General features: G+C 31.8%; 2 protein-coding genes across 2 annotated transcripts; one reads left to right on the top strand and one right to left on the bottom strand.

Moving 5' to 3' along the window:
• The first annotated feature begins 5700 nt into the window (after positions 1-5700).
• LOC120263069 (alpha carbonic anhydrase 7-like) lies at positions 5701-9562 on the top strand. The gene is made up of 7 exons (XM_039270989.1): positions 5701-5830; positions 5926-6143; positions 6909-7012; positions 8174-8276; positions 8400-8567; positions 8672-8725; positions 9388-9562. Exons 1-7 carry the CDS (start codon positions 5743-5745, stop codon positions 9469-9471), a joined length of 819 nt encoding a protein of 272 aa, XP_039126923.1. The 5' UTR covers positions 5701-5742; the 3' UTR covers positions 9472-9562.
• Positions 9563-12680: 3118 nt separating this feature from the next.
• Positions 12681-13380, bottom strand: LOC120263844 (ethylene-responsive transcription factor ERF014-like). Its single transcript, XM_039271821.1, has one exon. The coding sequence runs from the start codon at positions 13362-13364 to the stop codon at positions 12861-12863; it is 504 nt and encodes a 167-aa protein (XP_039127755.1). The 5' UTR covers positions 13365-13380; the 3' UTR covers positions 12681-12860.
• Positions 13381-20506: the final 7126 nt, after the last annotated feature.

The following is a 20506-nucleotide window of genomic DNA, read 5'->3' on the forward strand; positions in this document are numbered from 1 at the left end:
GATTTTACAATATTACCTAACAGTTTAATGGTCAAAAGGTATGAAACATCCTTCTTTCTTCTAGAATTAATGAGGAATGCATCTATAAATTCTTCCTCAATTGATCAAAGTTTGAAATTGATCCTTCCTTAAGATTATTAAACCATATATGTGCATGCTCAGTCAAAATAAGCTGAAATGCTCTGGACATGATTGCATCCTCCCATCCATGAAGAAGCATCACCGCCTCGTAGTTTTGCATATAGTCGTAAGGGTCACCTTTTCCAGAATAAGTTGTTAGTGATGGCATCTTGAATTTTTTGGGTAAAAGCTTTACTATGATTTTCTTGATGAAAGGAACCTTACTTCTCTGTGGTGTTTCCTCAGTAGAAACCAGCTTCTTCTATTCCAGAACATGTTCAATCATATTTTTTAGATTAGCTACCTCCTTAATGCTAAAGGTAAATTCCATCGCATCTCTCTCAAATGCTCTTGATTCTCCTTTGTAGGTACTTTCCATCACCTCTTGGATTTTTTCAGCACTTTTTCCTGCTAGTGGAGGTTCAACCCTCTCTTAATTATGAAGATGTGGATCACCTTGGTCTTGTTGTTCCATAGCTTGCTTTCCCCTAAGATAGAGGTTAGATGGGAGTGTTTCTTGAGGTAGAGCTTGTTGGACAAAGAGCATTAAATCATCCAACTTTCTATTGTTTTCGTCAAACTTTTTTTTTAAGCTCTTCATATTCACTTAAAGGAATTGTCAGCATCGATTTCTTGAGGGTTCAGGTGGAATCTCTACTTGTTCTTGAATTCTCACTTTGAGGAATCATTTCATCTTGAGTAGTAGTCATCTGAGAGTATGATGCATGGGATTTCTTAATTTGGTGGCATTTGCTTAGATTGAAGAGACTACAAAATGATAACCTTGTGATGATGGCCTTTTGATCGAGTCCCACAGACGGCGCCAACTGTTGTTGTCTAGAAACAACAGTGAATTTATAAGAGATTGACCTTAAGCTTGTAACTCGGAGGTTGAACGAAAGAGGTTTGAGTTTCTTCCTCTTCAAGATGTCAAGACCTGTAATAGTGTGTAATATATTCCCCACAAATACTCCGATGGGTAAGTCAGTGAAGAATAAATGCTAGTCTCTCTCTTTGATGCCCTTCCTCCCACCCACACAAAAAGGCCTTTTTCCCAATTTAAATGAGCTAACAGTAATGCAACAAGAGAATGCTTTATGTGTTTGAGATCCCGCGACCCGAGAAGCCTTTTCCCAATTTAAATGGGTTAACAGTTACGTAACAAGTGAATGCTTTACGTGTTTGAGATCATGGGTGTGATATGAGATAGTGGGGTATTATATGGTTTAATTGAAAGTTTGACTTATTCTACATCATATGTCATTGAAGACAAAAAAGAAATTGAAAAGAAATTGAAATTTTCTATAATTTATTGTTAATATTTGAGTAATTAATTGTCTATTTAGTTAATTTCAAAAATTTATAAACATAAATTTGTCGTTATATTAACTTAAATTTTTGGCTTGAATCAGTTTCCTCCCTAAATTCAATAGTGATAACAAAACTTGGTTTGGTAATTTTATTAAATTAATAAAAATTTAACATAATACTATAACTATTTAAGATCATTAATCATCCCTTACATAAGATAATATTAGAATTCAGTTTAAAGTTAATGATAGGTTTAATCATGAGTTTGCTAATTAGAAATCCAAATCTTAGTCACGCCTGAAGCATATGGATTTTACTAGTTTATATATATAAGTACCATTTTCCAGTGGCTATCCAATAAGAAAACAATACTTAAAAAGTGAGAACTATATTAAAATTTCATTCAAGCTACTTATAACATGAATAAATGATGATTAAATATAATGGAACAAACCATATGCTTATGTTTTAAAAAATAACTCTATGTCAAAAGAAAATTTATTGCAAACTATGCTTCAAAATTTTATCACAAAAGATTAAGATGAAAAAAATGAAAATTTTATTATAAAAATCTAGATTAAATTTTTTATATTGATGGTTCCAGTGGGGGTGTGATATGCTAAGTTTACTCAAAAACTTACTCAAACATCAAACACTCACACACAATCAAAACAACATAAAGGAGACAAGCAAATTGGTAACCTAGTTCGGCACAACCTTGCCTACATCTGGGGGGTCAGGCCCGGAGAAACAATCCACTAAAAGAGGTATAGGAACAAAGAGTACAACACTCACTCACTCTTTCAATACAAAGAATATCCTCTTAAGATTGCCCGACGGCCATACTCTCAACTCTCACCGAAGAGTCTTTCACCATTGGCTCATCCTAAATCTTCAAGCAGGATCTCTTATATAGACGCACTGACATCCACAAAGTTACCTCTTTTAGAATTCTCCGCGGCTTCCTAACTTGGACATCTTCCAAAGTTAGATGTTGCAACACCGAGTTGCAACAAGGCCTATCTTCTTGAACATGGGCCCGAGTTCTAGCGAAGCACTCGAATCTGCGACCTTCGACCTCCCGGTTCTTTCGGTCCAGCCGTGGCGATTGACTGGGCCCGAGCTCCTCACGCTGCATGCTTCACTTCCTCACGTCACTTGACATATCTCCCTCTCACGAGGGGACGTGCCCTCAAGGTACACGCGCCCATCTCACCAAAGATAGCTACCGAAGACCTCCCGATCTTCTTTCCAAACTTGGCCCAAGTTTGGTCTTCCAAATGATCTTCTTTTGGCACATGAAATATTGTTACTAAACTTGATCTCATCTTCATCCAAGTTTAGTCTTCAATATCTTCAAGCATGATCTTCAATCATCCATGCTTGGATCTCCAAATCTTTATGCAATCTTCAATCAATCTCCACACATGATTAGTCTCCATGAATAGTTCCGTCCATAGATAGCTCTTGGATCTTTCTTCAATTAGTGATGCTAAATATGGTCTTGATAATCTCCTTGGCATGTCTTTACCTTATTTAGTTTGTGTCTTCAAATAGCTTCATACCAAACTAAATCTTATGTCTTCTAATAGCTTCATATAGGGGTGTATTTGAGCCGAGCCGTTCGTGAGTAGCTCGGGTGTCATCTCGATAAAGGCTCGTTCGTGTTTAGCTCGTATTGTAAATGAGCAAGCTTGAACATCATTTTCAAAGCTCTGCTAATAAGCCGAGCCAAGCTTGAAAGCGACAAAGCTCGGCTCGTTTTGGCTCGTGAACACTGCTCTGACCAAGCTCATGAGCAATCCCTCGTTTATAAGCTCGATTGTGACTCGTTTATATATATATATATATATATATATATATATATATATATAATTACATTATATATGTATATGTATATATATATTAAAGGTGTATATGTGACTATGTCATATTTGTCGATTTGATTCTGCATATAGAAACTATAAACTACTATTTGAAGGCAAAAAGCTCATTAAAGCTCGTCGACTAGTTCATTAAGTTAAATGAGCTCATAAGATAAACTAGCCAAGCTTGAACACCACCAAACTCGGCTCATCAAATCTTGTGAAGAACTGCGTTTATTGTATAATTAAAAAGCTCGTTTATAGTATCATTTCTAGATTTTATTTGTCAACAATCATTAATATAATCAAACTCAAATCGAGTTGAGTCACACTTGATAATGATTCATTAAATAAGTTTACTAAATAAAAATAAAAATATATAGTCAAGCTTTAATTAAGTTAGCTAGCTAAGTCTAAGCTTCGAATTTTTCTTAACAAGTTGAGCTCGGGCATGAAGCTCGAAAGAAGCTCGATTAGAGCTCGAGCTCTGGGTTAAAATAATGTGAGCCAAGCTTGAACATAAAAATGAAGCTCGAAGAAAGCTCGGCACAGAGTTCAAGCTCGATTAACTAAGTGAGCCAAGCTTGAACAAGGCGAAAAGCTCGGCTCAGCTGACTCGCTTACTGACCCTAGCTTCATACCAAGTTTAACTTGTGTCTTCTAATATAATCTTCATGAATTTGAACTCTTGCCAATAATAGAATATTCCTCTCTTTTCAAATAAATCTTTCTAAAAAGGAGCTCTATCAAATATATGAATAATCATCCCGGATCTTACCAATGATAGATAATCATACCTAAAATAAAACCTACCTTTCTTGAAGAGATCCTATAGTGTTGATGCTCTTACCAAAAATAGTTTATCATCACATGATTGTATTGAGAGGAATATCTACTAAATAAAGTCTTCAACCTTGATCTTCATAAAATCTCCACCTAGACCTTCATCACATGTCATGACCTCATCATTTGCCACATCATCATCCTAGTCATCTTTTTTTTATGAGTCATTTTTAGCCATGTCATCATCTTCATGCCATATCACCATTTGACTTATCAAATAATGCCAATCCACGTCATCAGACTTAATATATATATATATATATATATATAAAGTAAGAGAATAGTTGTCATAGACCACTTCATCCTCTCAAAGAGAATTGTGTTGTGCAATCCCATTGTTTTTTACTCGATTTTCGTCCACATTATTATTGATCTCTATTAAAAATACAGTTTTCTAATTAATTATAATTTGCATATCAAATATTGTTTAATAAATTATTTGAACATGGAAACAAAAAATATACCAGTAAATTTCTTAAAAACAAAAGTGAATAATAGATTATTAAATACCATGATATAAATCCAATACTTCTTCCATTAAATATACACTCATATAAATATTACTTGCCATTATTGACTTAATGAAACACGTGAGTTACAAATTTCTTTTTTGAGCAAATCCGGTGAAAAAATAATCATAGTAAACTTTGATCCAAGCAAAATATTATTAGTAATACAAAATTTTTTAAGAATGAATTAAAATATGCAAGAGATGAATTATTTTGACAGTTAACTCTATTAACTATATTTTTTTATAATTTTATTTGGTCAAAATTGTCGACCCTAAGTTAAATAAAAAAAACACAGATTCACTAAGCAAAACATATATGGACAAAATTTTCTTTACTTTTTGATATACTATTATTATTATTATTATTTTCTTCTCTATTCATACAGAATACATTTCTCCTCCAACTTAGCTTCTATTAAAAAATAAAGCCCCCTTTGGAAAACCAGCAAGATGGTCATGATTGAGATATTTGAGCAACTTCCAACTCAAGTTGGCTTTTTAGCCCAATCTAGATGCAACAACTAAGGTTGACCGAGTCCATTTTTAGCTCACTTACATTATTTTATCATGAATTCAAGCAGCCAATGTTGTAGAGGACTAATCCATCTCCCCGTACCACCATTTTTTAAAAAATAAAAATAAAAATAAAATAGAAAATAGAAAAGGTCAAGACTTACTTGTAGGTTTGGATTTGTCTAATAACTAACTTTAATTTGTCCTTGTCTACTTCATAATTTATAAAATAAATCATAATTTCACTCTCTTTGGATTTATTCAAATATAGAAACCGAAATAATTAGATTGTTATTAAATTTTCTTTTTCTTTTTTTTTTAATGTCAAGATGTACGAACGAAATAAAAAACTAAGCCGTATCGCATTGAATAATAGTCAACAAAATTTAACTTATTGTAGGATCTCTATGTGCAACTTCACTCTTTGATCACCATGGCTTTATAATCTTTCAAGAAGCATTCAAAGAAAGACCATGACTCTCCTACTATATATATAGACCCTATTAGCTTGTCCATGCAAATACCATATCTCTTTCTTAACTTGCGGAAAACCTAAAAGTTAATCAAACTAGAGCCATAATGGAGTTTGGCAAGCTTCTCATAATCTTCACCATTTTGGCAACCTTTCTCTTTAATTCAAGCATTCCGGTGATTGCACAAGAAGTTGGTAAGCATAAATGCATGCCCGCATACATAGTTAGATATATATACATATATATTGATGAGTTTTTATTTTGATGAATGATTTGTATGTACTTGAAGAGGATGAGAAGGAGTTTAGTTATGAGAAAGATAGTGAAGTTGGACCTGAACATTGGGGAAGAATTCACAAGGAATGGGAGACATGCGGGAAGGGTCAACTTCAATCTCCTATTGATCTTTCTGATAAGAGAGTTCAAGTGCTTGACAACTTGGGTGACATTAGGCATAATTACAAGCCTAGCAATGCAATCATGAAGAATAGAGGCCATGATATTATGGTATTCTTCTTTTTCTTGTTTTCTATATTATTCATACTGTACTTATATATATATATATATTTTACTTTATGTGACTCATAATATTTTTTTAGTTTTGCCAATGGTCACTTGGTTTATTAACATGGAGTTCCCTGTATATAATATTCGTTCTGAAGAGGACCTGAGGTCGAACCTCAAAACCCATACAAATAAATTGTATAGGTGCTTATTAAGTTTACTTCACACCCATATAATTTTGTGATTTTTTTTAAATATTGTCTATTTGGTAATGTATATATAGTTTTAAAAATAATTCATGAGCTATTAATTTAGACAATCTGATTAGCTAATTGTTATGTTAGATCATCATTTACTTTTGGCCTAAATTCTATATTAATTCAGAAAATTGATATATAGAATAATCACATATATATTTCAATTTATATACCAATTGGCATTCATATTAAATATTCTAAATGTATAAATTTAAAAAATAACTCAAATAAAGTATAAATGCATTTTAGTGCATAGCTATATTAATTTAAAAAAAAATATTATTTCACTCAAAAATATTAATTAATTTTTAAATAATGATTAAAATTAGTTTCCTTTCATAATTTATAGGGACTATTTATGCATTTCTCTTTAGTTCAAGAATTAAAATGAGCGTGTTTGAGAATATATAGATATACGGAATTAATGTAAGGAGTTGCGTCATGGTTATTAATCTTTCTTAATTTTGGGGATGTTATTTGTGGCCATATATATATATATATATATAGGTAAAATGGGAAGATGGGTGCAGGAGAGATGTGGCTAAATGGAACAGAGTATATTCTTAAGCAACTTCATTGGCACTCACCATCTGAGCACACCATCAATGGTCATGAGTAAGTTCATTTTCTACTTTGAATCTCTTTGGCTTTAAATTAGACTATTTATTTTTGTGCAAAACCATGGAAATAAGCATAACCATAAATTTGATGAACTTTGATTTTCCAATGTTTTACTTCACCCATATTCAAAATGAAATTACAATTTCAATGTGAGGAAATTAAATCTTAAAAAGAGAAAGAATGGAAAGAACTAATAAGCAAAACAATAAAAATTTATGTGATTTAATAATTTTGCATATTCCATCAAGTTATAATTAAATTCCCTACATTATTAGAATAAAAAATATAATAAAACCTGTCATCCTAGAAAAGTGAAAAACCTTCCCATAACTCAACCCATTATCATATTTTTCTTTTTTCACTTTTCTCATTTCTAATAGACTATCTCTTCAATCTTTTCAACCAAACATAGTTTTCATTCCTATTATTTTTCCAATCCCCCTCATTATCATTACTCTTCCACTCCTCAACCAAAAGCCCCTTGTACTAAACCTCCTATTTGTTAGGGGATAATTAAGTCCTATTTTTCAACCAAACACTTTTTGAACTTTTTTCCTTTTTTAATTTTTTTAATTATTCAAAAAATAATTTTAATAAATCCTTATTATTATTTGAACAGTTAAATTTTAATCTTAAAATATTTAAGTTTGATTAGCATTAATTAATTCAAAGCTTGTTTAACTCAAATGAAAATTTTTCATTTTATCATTATTTAAAAATAATTAAATTTAAAAATTTTCAATATTAATAAATACCTATTATTATTAAAAAAAAATTATGCTTAACATATTTAATTTTAACTATCATCAATCAAATCAAAGTTTGCTCCATTACATAAAAATTTTCCTTTAACTCAATATTTAAAAATATTTAAAAATTTATTCTCCAACCTAACATTCCCTAGTAGTATAATTATAATAATAGCCTAATCACAATAATAATTTTCTTGTAATCCAATCACTATATACAATTAAATTTGATATATATATATATATATATATAGGTATACATTCTCATATAATTAATTAGTCAATATTAAATATTAATACTTTGACAAGGCCATTCTTTAGTTCATTTGTGTTTTTTTACCTCTTATAATTAATTCTTGTACATCAAAAGAAGGGTAAAATTAAGGTGTTGATTTTAAAATTACAGATATGATATGGAGTTGCACATGGTTCATGAGAGCAAAGACAAGAAGATTGCTGTGGTTGGCACTCTATACAGAATTGGTCAACCTGATTCATTCTTAACCAAGGTTCATATAATAAATTTTCTCTTTTTATTTTTTGATATTTTTGGGATGCTATTATTATTATTTACTCAGACTTTATACAATTCTCTGATAATTAATTTTCAAATTATTTATTTTTTAATTAAGATGGAGGATTATTTAGAAGAATTAGCAGGAGAAAAAGGGGAAGAAGTAAAGATTGGGAAAGTGAATCCAAGGGAAGTAAATAAGGGAAGCAGGAAGTATTATAGGTATATGGGATCTCTCACAACTCCTCCTTGCACTGAAGGTGTTGTATGGACTATTGTTGACAAGGTTGGTTTTTATTTAATTAAATTTAATTTAGATACATTTTTTTTCAAACTAAATTGATTAATTTTATTTGAAAAATATTGACATAAAAAAAAATTGGTTGGCAGACTAGGACAGTGTCCAAGCATCAATTGAACCTACTCAGAGAAGCAGTGCATGATGTGAGTGCCATTAATTTCAATCTAACACACACACACACACACACACAACTATATTTTAAATAATATTTTTCAAAAAAATTGATATATTATGTTTACCAGAAATATATATTTATATATGAAATGATGTTTAGGGTTTTAGAAACTTCTTTTCATAAGTGATGTTCTAGAAATCAAGTTTTTGACTGTAATGGTTTACCTTACAATAATTCTCCCTAGATTTAGATATCTCATTAAAAGAAGCTTTTACTAAAAATTTAAAGAATAGTTAATATATTATATGTTTACGGAAAATTATATATATATAAAATAATGTTTAGGCATGAAGGGGATTTATTAATTTGATTTGTTTCTAAAAATTTTTTAGGTGCGTACGTGATAAGATTTTAATTATCTTATGTGACATCTATCCAAAATTAATAAATCTTTAGGGTCGATAAATTATTATAATCGATGCACCATCATACTTGCCTATTCCTTGACAACGAGCTAGCTATGTTTGTCACCTTTGTAAAATAACAAAACAAAAAACAAATGTTTAGGGTTTAGATTTTTTTTTTCTCCAATGTTTTATCTAGCAATAATTCTCCATAGATTTATTTATTTCATTAATGCTATATCTATAATTATAATTAATTTTTTGGTACTACTTTGTGCCTGTGCAGGAAACAGAGACTAACGCAAGGCCAACGCAACCTGACAATGATAGGGCCATTTATTTTTATAACCCTAGGAAACTTCAAAATTAGTTTAATTTGTTTCTCTCCTTTTATTATAAAGTTTATGCCACACTGTTTGTATTGTTATTTCATGTGTTATTGATACTTGAATCTTGATCTGTTTCCCATATGACATTTTAAGTAATTTTTTTTATGTATATATTGCTAGTTTATTTTATTTTATTTATGCTTGGCAATAACCCAATAATAATAATAATAATAAAATCTCTCATTAATTATTTGATTTTGGAAAAAAATTCATTAATTATTTTTATTAAATAATCTCCTATAAACTATATGAAAACTATTTATCATGTTGTATGTTTTGGTCCACTATAAGAAAAATATTTATGATCGAGGGAAAATATTAAAATTTACATGGAAAATTATTAGGAACAAATAAAAGGGCTTGCTGATTAAAAAAAATCTTATATTTGTTTTTGTTGATAAAATTTGAGAAAAAAAAATATTTTTGGACAAATAATCATATGATTGTAATTATATATATGTAAGTGATTGTATTCCTGGAGTTGGATTCCATAAAATTTATAAAATATATTTCGCATCTCAATAAAGGTTACAAATATTCGGGGAAATTGCTAACATAAATATATATATACACACAAACATTTGAGAGATGGAGAAAGGGAAAAACAATTATTAGTTTGCATTTATTCCTTTAAAATCTTAGTTCAACTAATTTACTAAAAATTATGATTGAGTTTGGATATATATGCCTTAATAAATCTTAATGTTTAGTCGTAACATGAGGGCAAATATTAATGTTCTGCAAAAATATATGGGTGAATATTATTTTGACTCTGACCAATTATAAGTTTTTTTCAAAAGTATATATATATATATATATTTATAATCCATAAATATTACCTATTTGCATGTATTTGATTTCTAATGAATATTTTTTTTTAATGATTTTTTTTTTTATATCATGAAAATATGAACTTTTTATAATTGAATAATTGGTAATTTTACTGTAAAAGCATTGGTGTGGAAATTTAAGAGCCTGAATTAAATTTTTATTAAATATAATGGTAATAACAAATCTTCAATTATGAAGATAGATTTAATAATTTAGTTTAATTGTTGTATAGGTCCTATAATTGTGTACTTTCTGCCCTTTTAATCCTTGCAATATTTTTAGGTACAATTAAATCATCATATTTAGTCAAGTTAGGTCATTCTAGTCCACGATGTAGATGGACAAATGTAAATTGTGAAGACTTAATTGTACCTAAAAATATTACTATTGATTAAAATAACCAAACTCGATCAAATATAAGGATTTAATTGTACTTAAAAATATTAGAAAGACTAAAGACAAAAAATATACAATTATAGGGATCTGTACAACAATTAAACCTAATAATTTCCTCTAATGAACACAAAAAATATATTTTCTAAAAACTAAGTCTTCAAACAACTCAAACAACCCCTAATTAAAGACTCCGACTTTGGCATGCACATCCGCTGACATTTCTTTATATATGTATATATATTAATGTCTTCGAGTACCAAAGGACTCTTCCTCCTTATCAATGTCTCAATCCATGCGGGAACCTATATACACAAGTTTCTAACCTATGGAATTAATTGACCGCTCATTTTCAAAATGTTGGCAGTAACAAGTTGGACACATGGACTGTTGGAGGCTCATTATTATTTAGTTTATGATTTAATTTGAGTCTCAATAAAAATTAATTTATAATATGATTTATGATTTTATATAAAATACTCTTTCCGTTCTTTTTACCTATCACGTTTTGGAGCTCTTCTATGTTCGTTTTTACTTGTGATATTAGAAATTTTATGCAGCATCAAATAAATTTTTTTAAATTTATCCTTTAATTTATAAATGGACTTACATAATTTTCAATAAATCACAATCACCTGAGCATTAAATTATGTACTCCACTAGTGGAATTTTAAATAAGGGTAGTTTTGAAAAGTAATGAAATTTTTTATAAAATATAAGTAACCAACTAATTCTATCCAACTTTTCTTAATTGGTGTGAATTAAATAAATATGACAACTAAAAAAGAACGGAGAAAGTATCATATATGCAAATTTTATGAATAACAAGATGTGCATAATTGTTTGATACGGCGCGTTGGCAAAGTGCGGTAATGTGTCACTAAACATGGCCATTTTGAACAGAAATCGTGGAACCGAACCAGAACTGAACCGTCAAAAACTGGAACCGAAACCTTCATATAAGGTTCGGTTCCGGTTTCAAAATTTTAAAACCGTAGAACCGGCTGTTCAACCTCTGGTTCCACATGAATAAAAGATTCAAAATATCAAATTACTTAATTACATATATATTATTATATTATATAAAATAATGTTATGGCTTATAATATCAAATAAAAGAATTACGTGGCTTTGATTCCTCGAAAGGATATGTAAGCAACTTGATATAATTAAGTTCAACCCCTTTATTTGTTATTTCTCCTATTATACTTTTATTGCAAAATATTGTTTTGAATTATTAATATTTTTATTTTTAATAAAATATTGTATTAAATTAATTCTTGTATTTTTGTGTTTATTTTAATTTGAAGTATTAAATCATTTATCTTAAAAAAAAAATAGCCTGAACCATTTGAATTATCAAACCGAAACCGTTGAACCGAACTGCTAGAACCGGAACTGGAACCGAACCGCCAAGAACCTTGCCTCTAAGCGGTTCGGTTCTGATTCAAAATTTTTTGGTACCGAAACCATCGGTTCAGAAACCGGAACAGGCGATTCCTGAACCGTGGTCATGTCTATGTGTCACCAACTCATCAAATTGTTGGAAGTTTGTTCCAATAGGTGATTATTATTATTTTATTGGTGTGTTAACCTTCTTATTTCTCCATTCTCTCTTTTCTTTTTAAAAGTCTGAATCAAAGGCAATTAGTTTATGCCCTAAATTTTTTTTTTAATATTGACTAATATCTTATTATTTTTATTATTTATTTATATAATTAAATTTTAATTAAACATATGCACACCAGCAAAAATAAGATATACAAGAAATGTGGAGGGGAAGCTGGCAAGCCTTCTTTAATGGTCTATGCACTTCAATTGGTGAAGTATCCTGCAAATTTAATTAATATGGTTGCAAACTTGCAACTTCTCCACTTTGACTCTTGAATCTTGATGTTAACCTTGCCTTAAAATTGCTAAATATTAATGAATCAAATAATAAAAAAGCTCATGATATTCTATTGTTTAAGATTAGCTACAATACAACAACAGCATAAATTATATTATATAAATATTAAAATTCATACAATTTCATTTCTTTTGCATTACTAGACCCTTAACATATATAGTCTATGCCATATTATAACCAGTCCATGGAACAACCTAAAAACATGTAATTCCATGAACATATATGAAAAGTACTAAATCAATTAAAACTCCACAAATGCACATAACCATCCTCCTCCAACTCCTCCGCACACAATGTATCAAACAGTGCACAACCATACAACTCCTCTTCAATGCACTTCGGAGACTCAAAAACCCCAAACTCCGACGATATCAAAGGCGGCGGCGATGGCAGTGGCATCAGTTTCTGATCACTAAGTGAGATTGTATTCTCAGCCGCCGCCGCTGAGGCTGCTGCTGCCGCCACTTTTTTTATAGACTTAGGTGATAAGAGATCGACATTGTCAGGCACACCGTGCGGTGACAAGTGAGGGAAGTTGAGCGACGCCGATGAACCTTTGACACACAAAAGAGCAGCATCATAAGCTCTTGCAGCAGCTTCTGGTGTTGAATAAGAGCCAAGCCAAATCCTAGTCTTTTGATTTGGTGCTCTTATCTCTGAAACCCATGAACCCCAGCTTCTCATCCTCACTCCTTTGTAAGGTGTCTTGCTTTTAGTATTACTTTTAGTATTCTTCACCATTCTTGTCTTAGTTGTTAACGTGATAAACATTGCATCGAATATTGCATGTTATTTATAGAGGGTATATACAAGCATGATGTTTCGGAGAAATTGAGGTGGGGTCCATGGATGTGTTGAAAGAAGGAAGAAGCAAGACGAAGGAGGCATTGAGAGAAATTCAAGCTGGAACACTTCTGTCATGCAAAATGTATAACCGCGTTTATGAACAGAGCATGCTCTTTGTTTTTTAAAAGTTATTATTATATAAATGTGTCACATGCAGAGCTTATTAGGGTTTACAGCTTTACAGAGTGACGTAGTTGGATTTTGACGTTATGATTCCCAGACCTCGTGTGTTTGACTGAGGTTTTTATTTATTTATTATCAAATGATCATCTAATTTTTTGGTAATTTATTGGTAATGAGTTTTCTATATAAAGTGTTCATTCCATTAAAAAGATGAATTTAAATTTTAATTCATATAATTGAAGAACACAATTGTTATAAAATTCAGTTCTTCATATCATATGTACTCATCACTAATATATATCTTATTCATATTTATTAAAAAAATTTATTTATTTATTTTGTATTCACGTGAGTACTATGTTTTCAGAATTAAAATAGCATCTTGCTGTAAACCAAATTCAGAAAAATAATACAGTAAAATCCAAGTTGAATATAAAAGAAGAAATGTATGGTAGGATCCAAAGAGTAAACACTAGGTATATCAAAGACATTTCATGTAGACTTAATTAAGCTTACTTTAAAGTTTGATGTGATATTTAAGGAGCTAGGTATAAGTCATGTCTCTGTCGCCAGAAATACTCTTAAAATATAGTGTGTGAATTGTGATTGTGTTACCAATTCAATGCATAATAGTAAGCACATGGTTTTGTTGAGGATGGTCGGGTGTGATGTAAATACAACTTAGAATACCTTTTCTTTTATTTGACTCTACTTTGAAATGGAAGGAGTAGGTGTTACATGTACTGCTTTTTCGGTATGTGTGTGCGCATTGGTGAGGGAATATAATCATTGATCACCCAAACCGTAGCCCATGCTCCCTTGTTTGGTGTTTTTTTTTTGTCGTGTCCTTTTATTTATTTATTTTAATCATTGGATTACTTAGAACACAATGCAGATATTCACCAAGAAAATGCTTAATTTCAATGAAAAAATATATCAAAATTCCACCTAGATTTCTTAAAACTAAGTGAATGAATGTTATTTACACCCTTTAGCTATTTGTTTTATAAATAAATAATTACTTAATTATTAAAATATAAACACGAAATGAATAAAAAGTCCCTCTCAAATTTGATTATCCCCACAAACAAATCTTACAAATTTCAATATTCACACCAAGTCCCTCTTTTTTTCCTTTTATGAGTTTATTTTTCAATGTTTCTGTCAACAGAGTGAAGTTTGGAGTATTTTGACAAAAATTGACCTCCACTCATTGTCTCACTGTCAGACATTAGGAAGCAGTTTGACCGATTGCTAATCCTAAGGAAATGGTGATCATAGATTAAATTTTTCATTTAGAATCACGACGTTTCACTTCTAATTAGTATGGTCTGTTTTTGTTTAACATTTTTACTTCCCGATTAAGATATAGGATTTCCGTGTATAAAAATTAAGTGATAAGATGGGGAAAAATAATTGAAGTGATGGATATATATATACACTTTTTTTAAAAGTTGGACATGACTTGTCGGGATTTTTTCCGCCAATATTAAAAGTTAATTTTGGAATTATTTAAAAAAAAAACTAACGGAGTGAGGTGCGAGGACTAAAAAATAAACAAACTGAAAAAAGAGAGACTGTTTGTGAAATTCAAATGTCTAAGGGACTGATTGGGATGATTTGAAACTTTCAAAGACCTTAAATTAGTTTTTCCAAATATAAATTATCATTTGCTATGAAGTATGGATGTGTTAAGAGTATAATGTATTTTCTCCTCCATTAATGTTTTTTATAATATATTATATTTCTAATATACATTCGTGATTAATCCTATATATATGGATTCCTATGTGTTTGATATGTGTAGAAAACTAAAACTCCTCTCCTCATTATTATTGATTACTTACTTCCTTTAAGTAATTTCAGATTTAAATTTTATTTCTATTTATCTATTTTGTTACTTATTTATATATTATAAATCAATTAGGTTTTAACATGTTTGATAAGTGCCTAACTATACTATATTTAATTGATAAATTCTTTACATTTTCATGCATATTTTCTTAATACTAATGCCCTTTTACTCGTTTTTTTTTTGCATTTATCTTGTTTTAGGACATCAGAGGATCATATAGAGTGGATGAGACATTTTGACATATTTTAGAGGATTATTTGAAGCTCACACTCGTTTCCAAGCTCCGGACGAGAAAAAGACCGATTTTCAAGAACCAACAATGTAGTAGGTTACTGTAGATGATCACTGTAGTAGTGTGCGGCCCCTTATGCGGACCGCACACCAGGCCACATAGAGCATCCTGGGAGGTGTGTGGCCTGGTGTGCGGCTGCACACACATGGGCAACACACTTTTTGGAGTTTAAAAGCCAATTCTAGGGCTTTTGGAAGGGGTCTTTGGCCACCATTCTCCGCCAGCATTGCAGCTGGAGAAGGGAGATTTAATTAGCAAAACTTAAGGGGAGAAGAAGGTTGCACTCAAGGAGATCATTAAGGAGCTCGATGGAGCTAATCTGATGAGTTTTCGTCACCATCTTTTAGTCTACATCTAAGGGAATTGTTTATAAGCTTTGTCATTGATTACCTTTTGTATTCTCTCTTTGTGATGTGGAACTAGCCTCCCAATGCCACCGGGCCTCCAATGAACCTTGGGAGAAGAACTTGCTTGTATGGATGATCTTTATTTGCAATGGATTGTTGGCATGTTTGTTTGGTTGCATTCTATTGTTGGCATGTTTGTTTGCTTACATTCTATTATTATCATGTTCAACCTACAATGGATGGATTCCGTACGTTTTGACTCTTGAAAGATGCTTGTATATCGGGATGCTTGCATGCACTAAGTCACATAATGTTTGAAGAGGGATTCAGTGTACCGGTACACCGGAGGTTCCTGGTGCCGGTAAGCCCTCTGCGGGCTTTAGGGTTAGTTCTAGCTGAGAGAGATCATTAGAGCTTCCCTAGCCAAGCTCCCTATGCACAAAGACATCGTAGGGGTATCTTTCAGATGGAGGAACCTGTACTGGATTAGGGCTACATCACAGAGATTCCAAGGTAGTCGACTTCCGAGTCTTGCTAACCAACTCTAGACAACATCGCACTTAACTTACCAAGTTCATCCTTACTTGTTCTTCTCCTGAGGGGATCCTTGCCCGAGGCCTCTTGTGCTCATTGCCATTTGCTATCTTTATTTGCTTGTATGGTGTACCTTTGTCCATTTTCTTTATAGTTCTTTCTTTTATTTATTTTCATATTTGTGTTTGTAAACAACAACCTCTCCATTTAGTAGATTAGATAGTGCCGCCTAGGAGGAAGTAATAATAGATCTTGGGCCCAAGGGAATATGACCCTTCTTGCTTGTTCGAGAGGTTTATTACTTGACGACCCGTACAGTTGAGGCTGGGGAGTTGCGTGCCCACTTTTTAGCATGTCGTGCTCAACATTAAGTTTTTGGCGCCATTATCAGAGACATCCAAGAATGCTAGGAAAACTTCTAGTTCACTGCTCTAGTCATTTATTTTTCTTTATACGAGTCTTTTATTCTTTTGTACATATATATGTTTTCCTTTTATTTTGTTTTCTTTGATGCCTTATTTTTTTTAGTTTTGTTTGTTTACACAGGGCCATGGATTTTCAAGAAGCTATGTTGGCCGCCAAACTCTATGCTCTTGAAGAAAAGGTGGAAAAGATGGAAAATTTCTTTGCCATGGAAGCAAGGCAAAGCAATCCATACCAAAATTTTTATAATTCATATTGGGGAGGGCACCCGAATTCTTCAGCACATCATCATAGACATCAATTTGAACACCCTCGACTAATATTACTACAAGACCCCCGTATAAAAAACCGTGGCATAACCATCCTCTGGCTATTCAGTGTGAGCAACCACGACAAAGGAAATACAACACTAAGGAGGTGTTGCCAATGTTCATGATTGTTACTGATGGTAAATTTAACGCTAGAATGTCACCATCAAAGGTCTCCAGGCATCTATTCAAAGAATTGAGAATCAAGAGGGAGAACTTCTCAAGGAAATTACTGAAGGAAAAAAAGAGTAATGAGCAAGCAATAGAAGTTCCACCCGAAGATGCCATGGAAGAAGAAAAGGGGGAGGATCAAGCAACACCAATACATGAAACTAATTACAAGGAAGGGAAATAACTTTGTTGTAGTGATGGTTATAAGAACCGAGGTTGAAAAGATTATCGTGGTGATCATGGCAGAATTGGTCTTATTGGGGGCAAAGATTCAGATCACATGATGGTAAAATAAATACTCATCAATAAAAATAACAAGAACACAATGATGGATTAAATAAGAAAAAAGATACATGCCACCATTGTGGACTAAAGGGTCATTGGTCTAAAATTTGTATAACCCCCAAGCATTTTGTCCAACTTTACTAAGATTCACTTAAAGACAAAAAAACTAAAGGTGTTGAGACAAATTTTGCAGATAGCTCCATAAAGACTAAATTTGCTGATGATATGGTTGATAATGAATGCATTGTTATAATTTTGTTTGTATTTAATATGTTATACTTTTCATTAAATTCATATTCCTGTGTTATGCTTTTTATATAGACAAAATATGGTTGATGATGAATTTATTGTTGACTGTGGAACGGCACATACTGTATTGCAAAAGCAAATATATCTATATTCTTATCAACAAAAAAGTCTTTTATAATCGCAATAGTTGGGTCATCAGACCTAATTGAAGGTTCCGGGAAGGCAACATTGGTGTTGCCAAATGGGACACCTTTGCAGATTAAAAATGCTCTATACATTCCAAAATCCGGAAGAAATCTTCTAAGTTTTAAAGATTTACATATTAGAGGATATCATTTAGAGACGGTTGATAATGAGGGAAAAGAATATTCTTATATTGCTCAAATTGTTTCATGCCAAAAAGGTGTACTTGAAAGCTTTGCCTGTATATCTTTAGGATTATATTGTATATGTATTAAAATGATGGAATAACATACGATCTTAAATGGGAAGGTTAATGATTTGGAAATCTTTAAACTATGGCATGAAACACATGGGCATTTGGAGTTATTATGATGCATCAGATATTACTAGTTCCCATAGACACCACTTAAAGGATTACCAAATCCTAATAAATAATGAATATGTATGTTTAGCATACTCAATGGGAAAATTGATAACCAAACCTTCTTAAAGTATGGTCGTTGGTGAATCTCCTAAATTTTTAGAAAAAATACAAGGGGATATAGATGGACCAATACAACCATCATGTGGACCATCTAGGTATTTTAATTTTTTTAATTGATCCATTGAATAGATGTTCCTATGTTTTGCTTCTGTCTACAAGAAATGTAGCTTTTAAGAGGTTATTACTACAAATTATTAGTTTTAAAGCACAATTCTACATTATCCAATAAAGATAATTTGTCTTGATAATAGTGGTGAATTTACATCAAAATTATTTTATGATTATTATATGGCAATTGGAATACAAGTTGAGCATTTAGTAGCTCATGTATACACCTAAAAAGGGTTGACAGAGTCATTAATTAAAAGACTCCAAATACTTGCTCATCCAATATTACTAAGGACAAAACTGCCTACAAGTGCATGGGGTCATGCTATTCTACATGTTGCAGCTTTAATACTAGTCCGACCCACTGCATTTAATTCATATTCACCACAAAAACTTGTTATTGGTGAAGAGCTTACTAATTTATACATAAGAATATTTGTTTCTGCAGTATATATGCCAATAACACCACCAAATAGTACACAAATAAGTCTACAAAACAGATTTGGTATATATATTGTTATAACTTGATGAGTGTACAATCTTTCATTATTTTATATCATTTTGTACACTCATTAAGCATGTATTAGAGTTATATTGTGGAATTCAATGTTAAACATAGTGTGTTTTACATTCTTAGGCTTTAGGTAGTATTTAAAGATGAGAGAGAGAGAGAGAGAGCAAAAACAAATACTGTTCTAGAGCTAAAATAATGAAGATGGAGCTATCTCAGCATCAATCAAAGAAGGACAAGACAAACATACTTATAGGCACCTTACAGCTATGTTTACGGCTGCAAGTCTCTTCTAGAGAACCATGTGGGCATGCTTATGCCCGTAAGGAGGAGCATAAAAATATTCAAAGGGACTTATGGGCAGGACTTACATCAGTAAGCCTAACGGTAAGGATCATCTAGAGAAGCTTACAAGTAGAGCTTACGCTCGTAAGGGCGGTCGTAAGGTATATACAGAGAAGCTTACAGTCCAACGTTTAAGCCCGTGAGCTGGACCGTAACACAAGACAGAATACCTTAAGGATGGGACTTACGGTTGCAAGTGATCCCGTAAGGCTCGCGACCCATCATCCCTAACTCCTTACAACCACGTCTTTATACCTGTAAGGAGCTCGTAAGTACCACTTTAAATATTCCTGACAAGGGTTTCTAAGGCATCTTTTTTCTATTCGAAGGCAAGGTTAAGGAGGAAAAAAGAGGCAAATCTCTAGGGCTTTGGAGATGACTCTAGAGTGAGATTCAACCTATCTATCTTGGAGAGGAAGGATTAATGTAACCGTCAAAACTAGCTTGGAGGCATCTGTGGAAAGTCTTTGGGCATTCTTAAGCAATCATCTTCCGGCACGATTGAGAAGGGGGTTTTTATAACTAGTTTTATTCTCTTTGTGTCATATTGTTTGGACGCCTACCCTCCATTAATGGAGGGATAATTTTGTAGATGTTCGCGTCTAGTTGAACTTTAGGATGTCATTTTTTTGACATTGGTTGTGGATCTTGTTGATTTATTTGTATCTTAATTGTAATGAGGCGAAAGCCCTAGTCATTTTGTATGATGTGCTTTGTAACAAGTAGAAATACTCACATAGTATAGATATGCTGTGATTGGAGGCGATTATGAGTAAGCTTGGTGTACTTTGTAGTTGAGAGTTCACCTCCCTCAATCCT

Source organism: Dioscorea cayenensis, chromosome 6, assembly GCF_009730915.1.
Source record: "Dioscorea cayenensis subsp. rotundata cultivar TDr96_F1 chromosome 6, TDr96_F1_v2_PseudoChromosome.rev07_lg8_w22 25.fasta, whole genome shotgun sequence".
Lineage (NCBI taxonomy): Eukaryota > Viridiplantae > Streptophyta > Magnoliopsida > Dioscoreales > Dioscoreaceae > Dioscorea > Dioscorea cayenensis.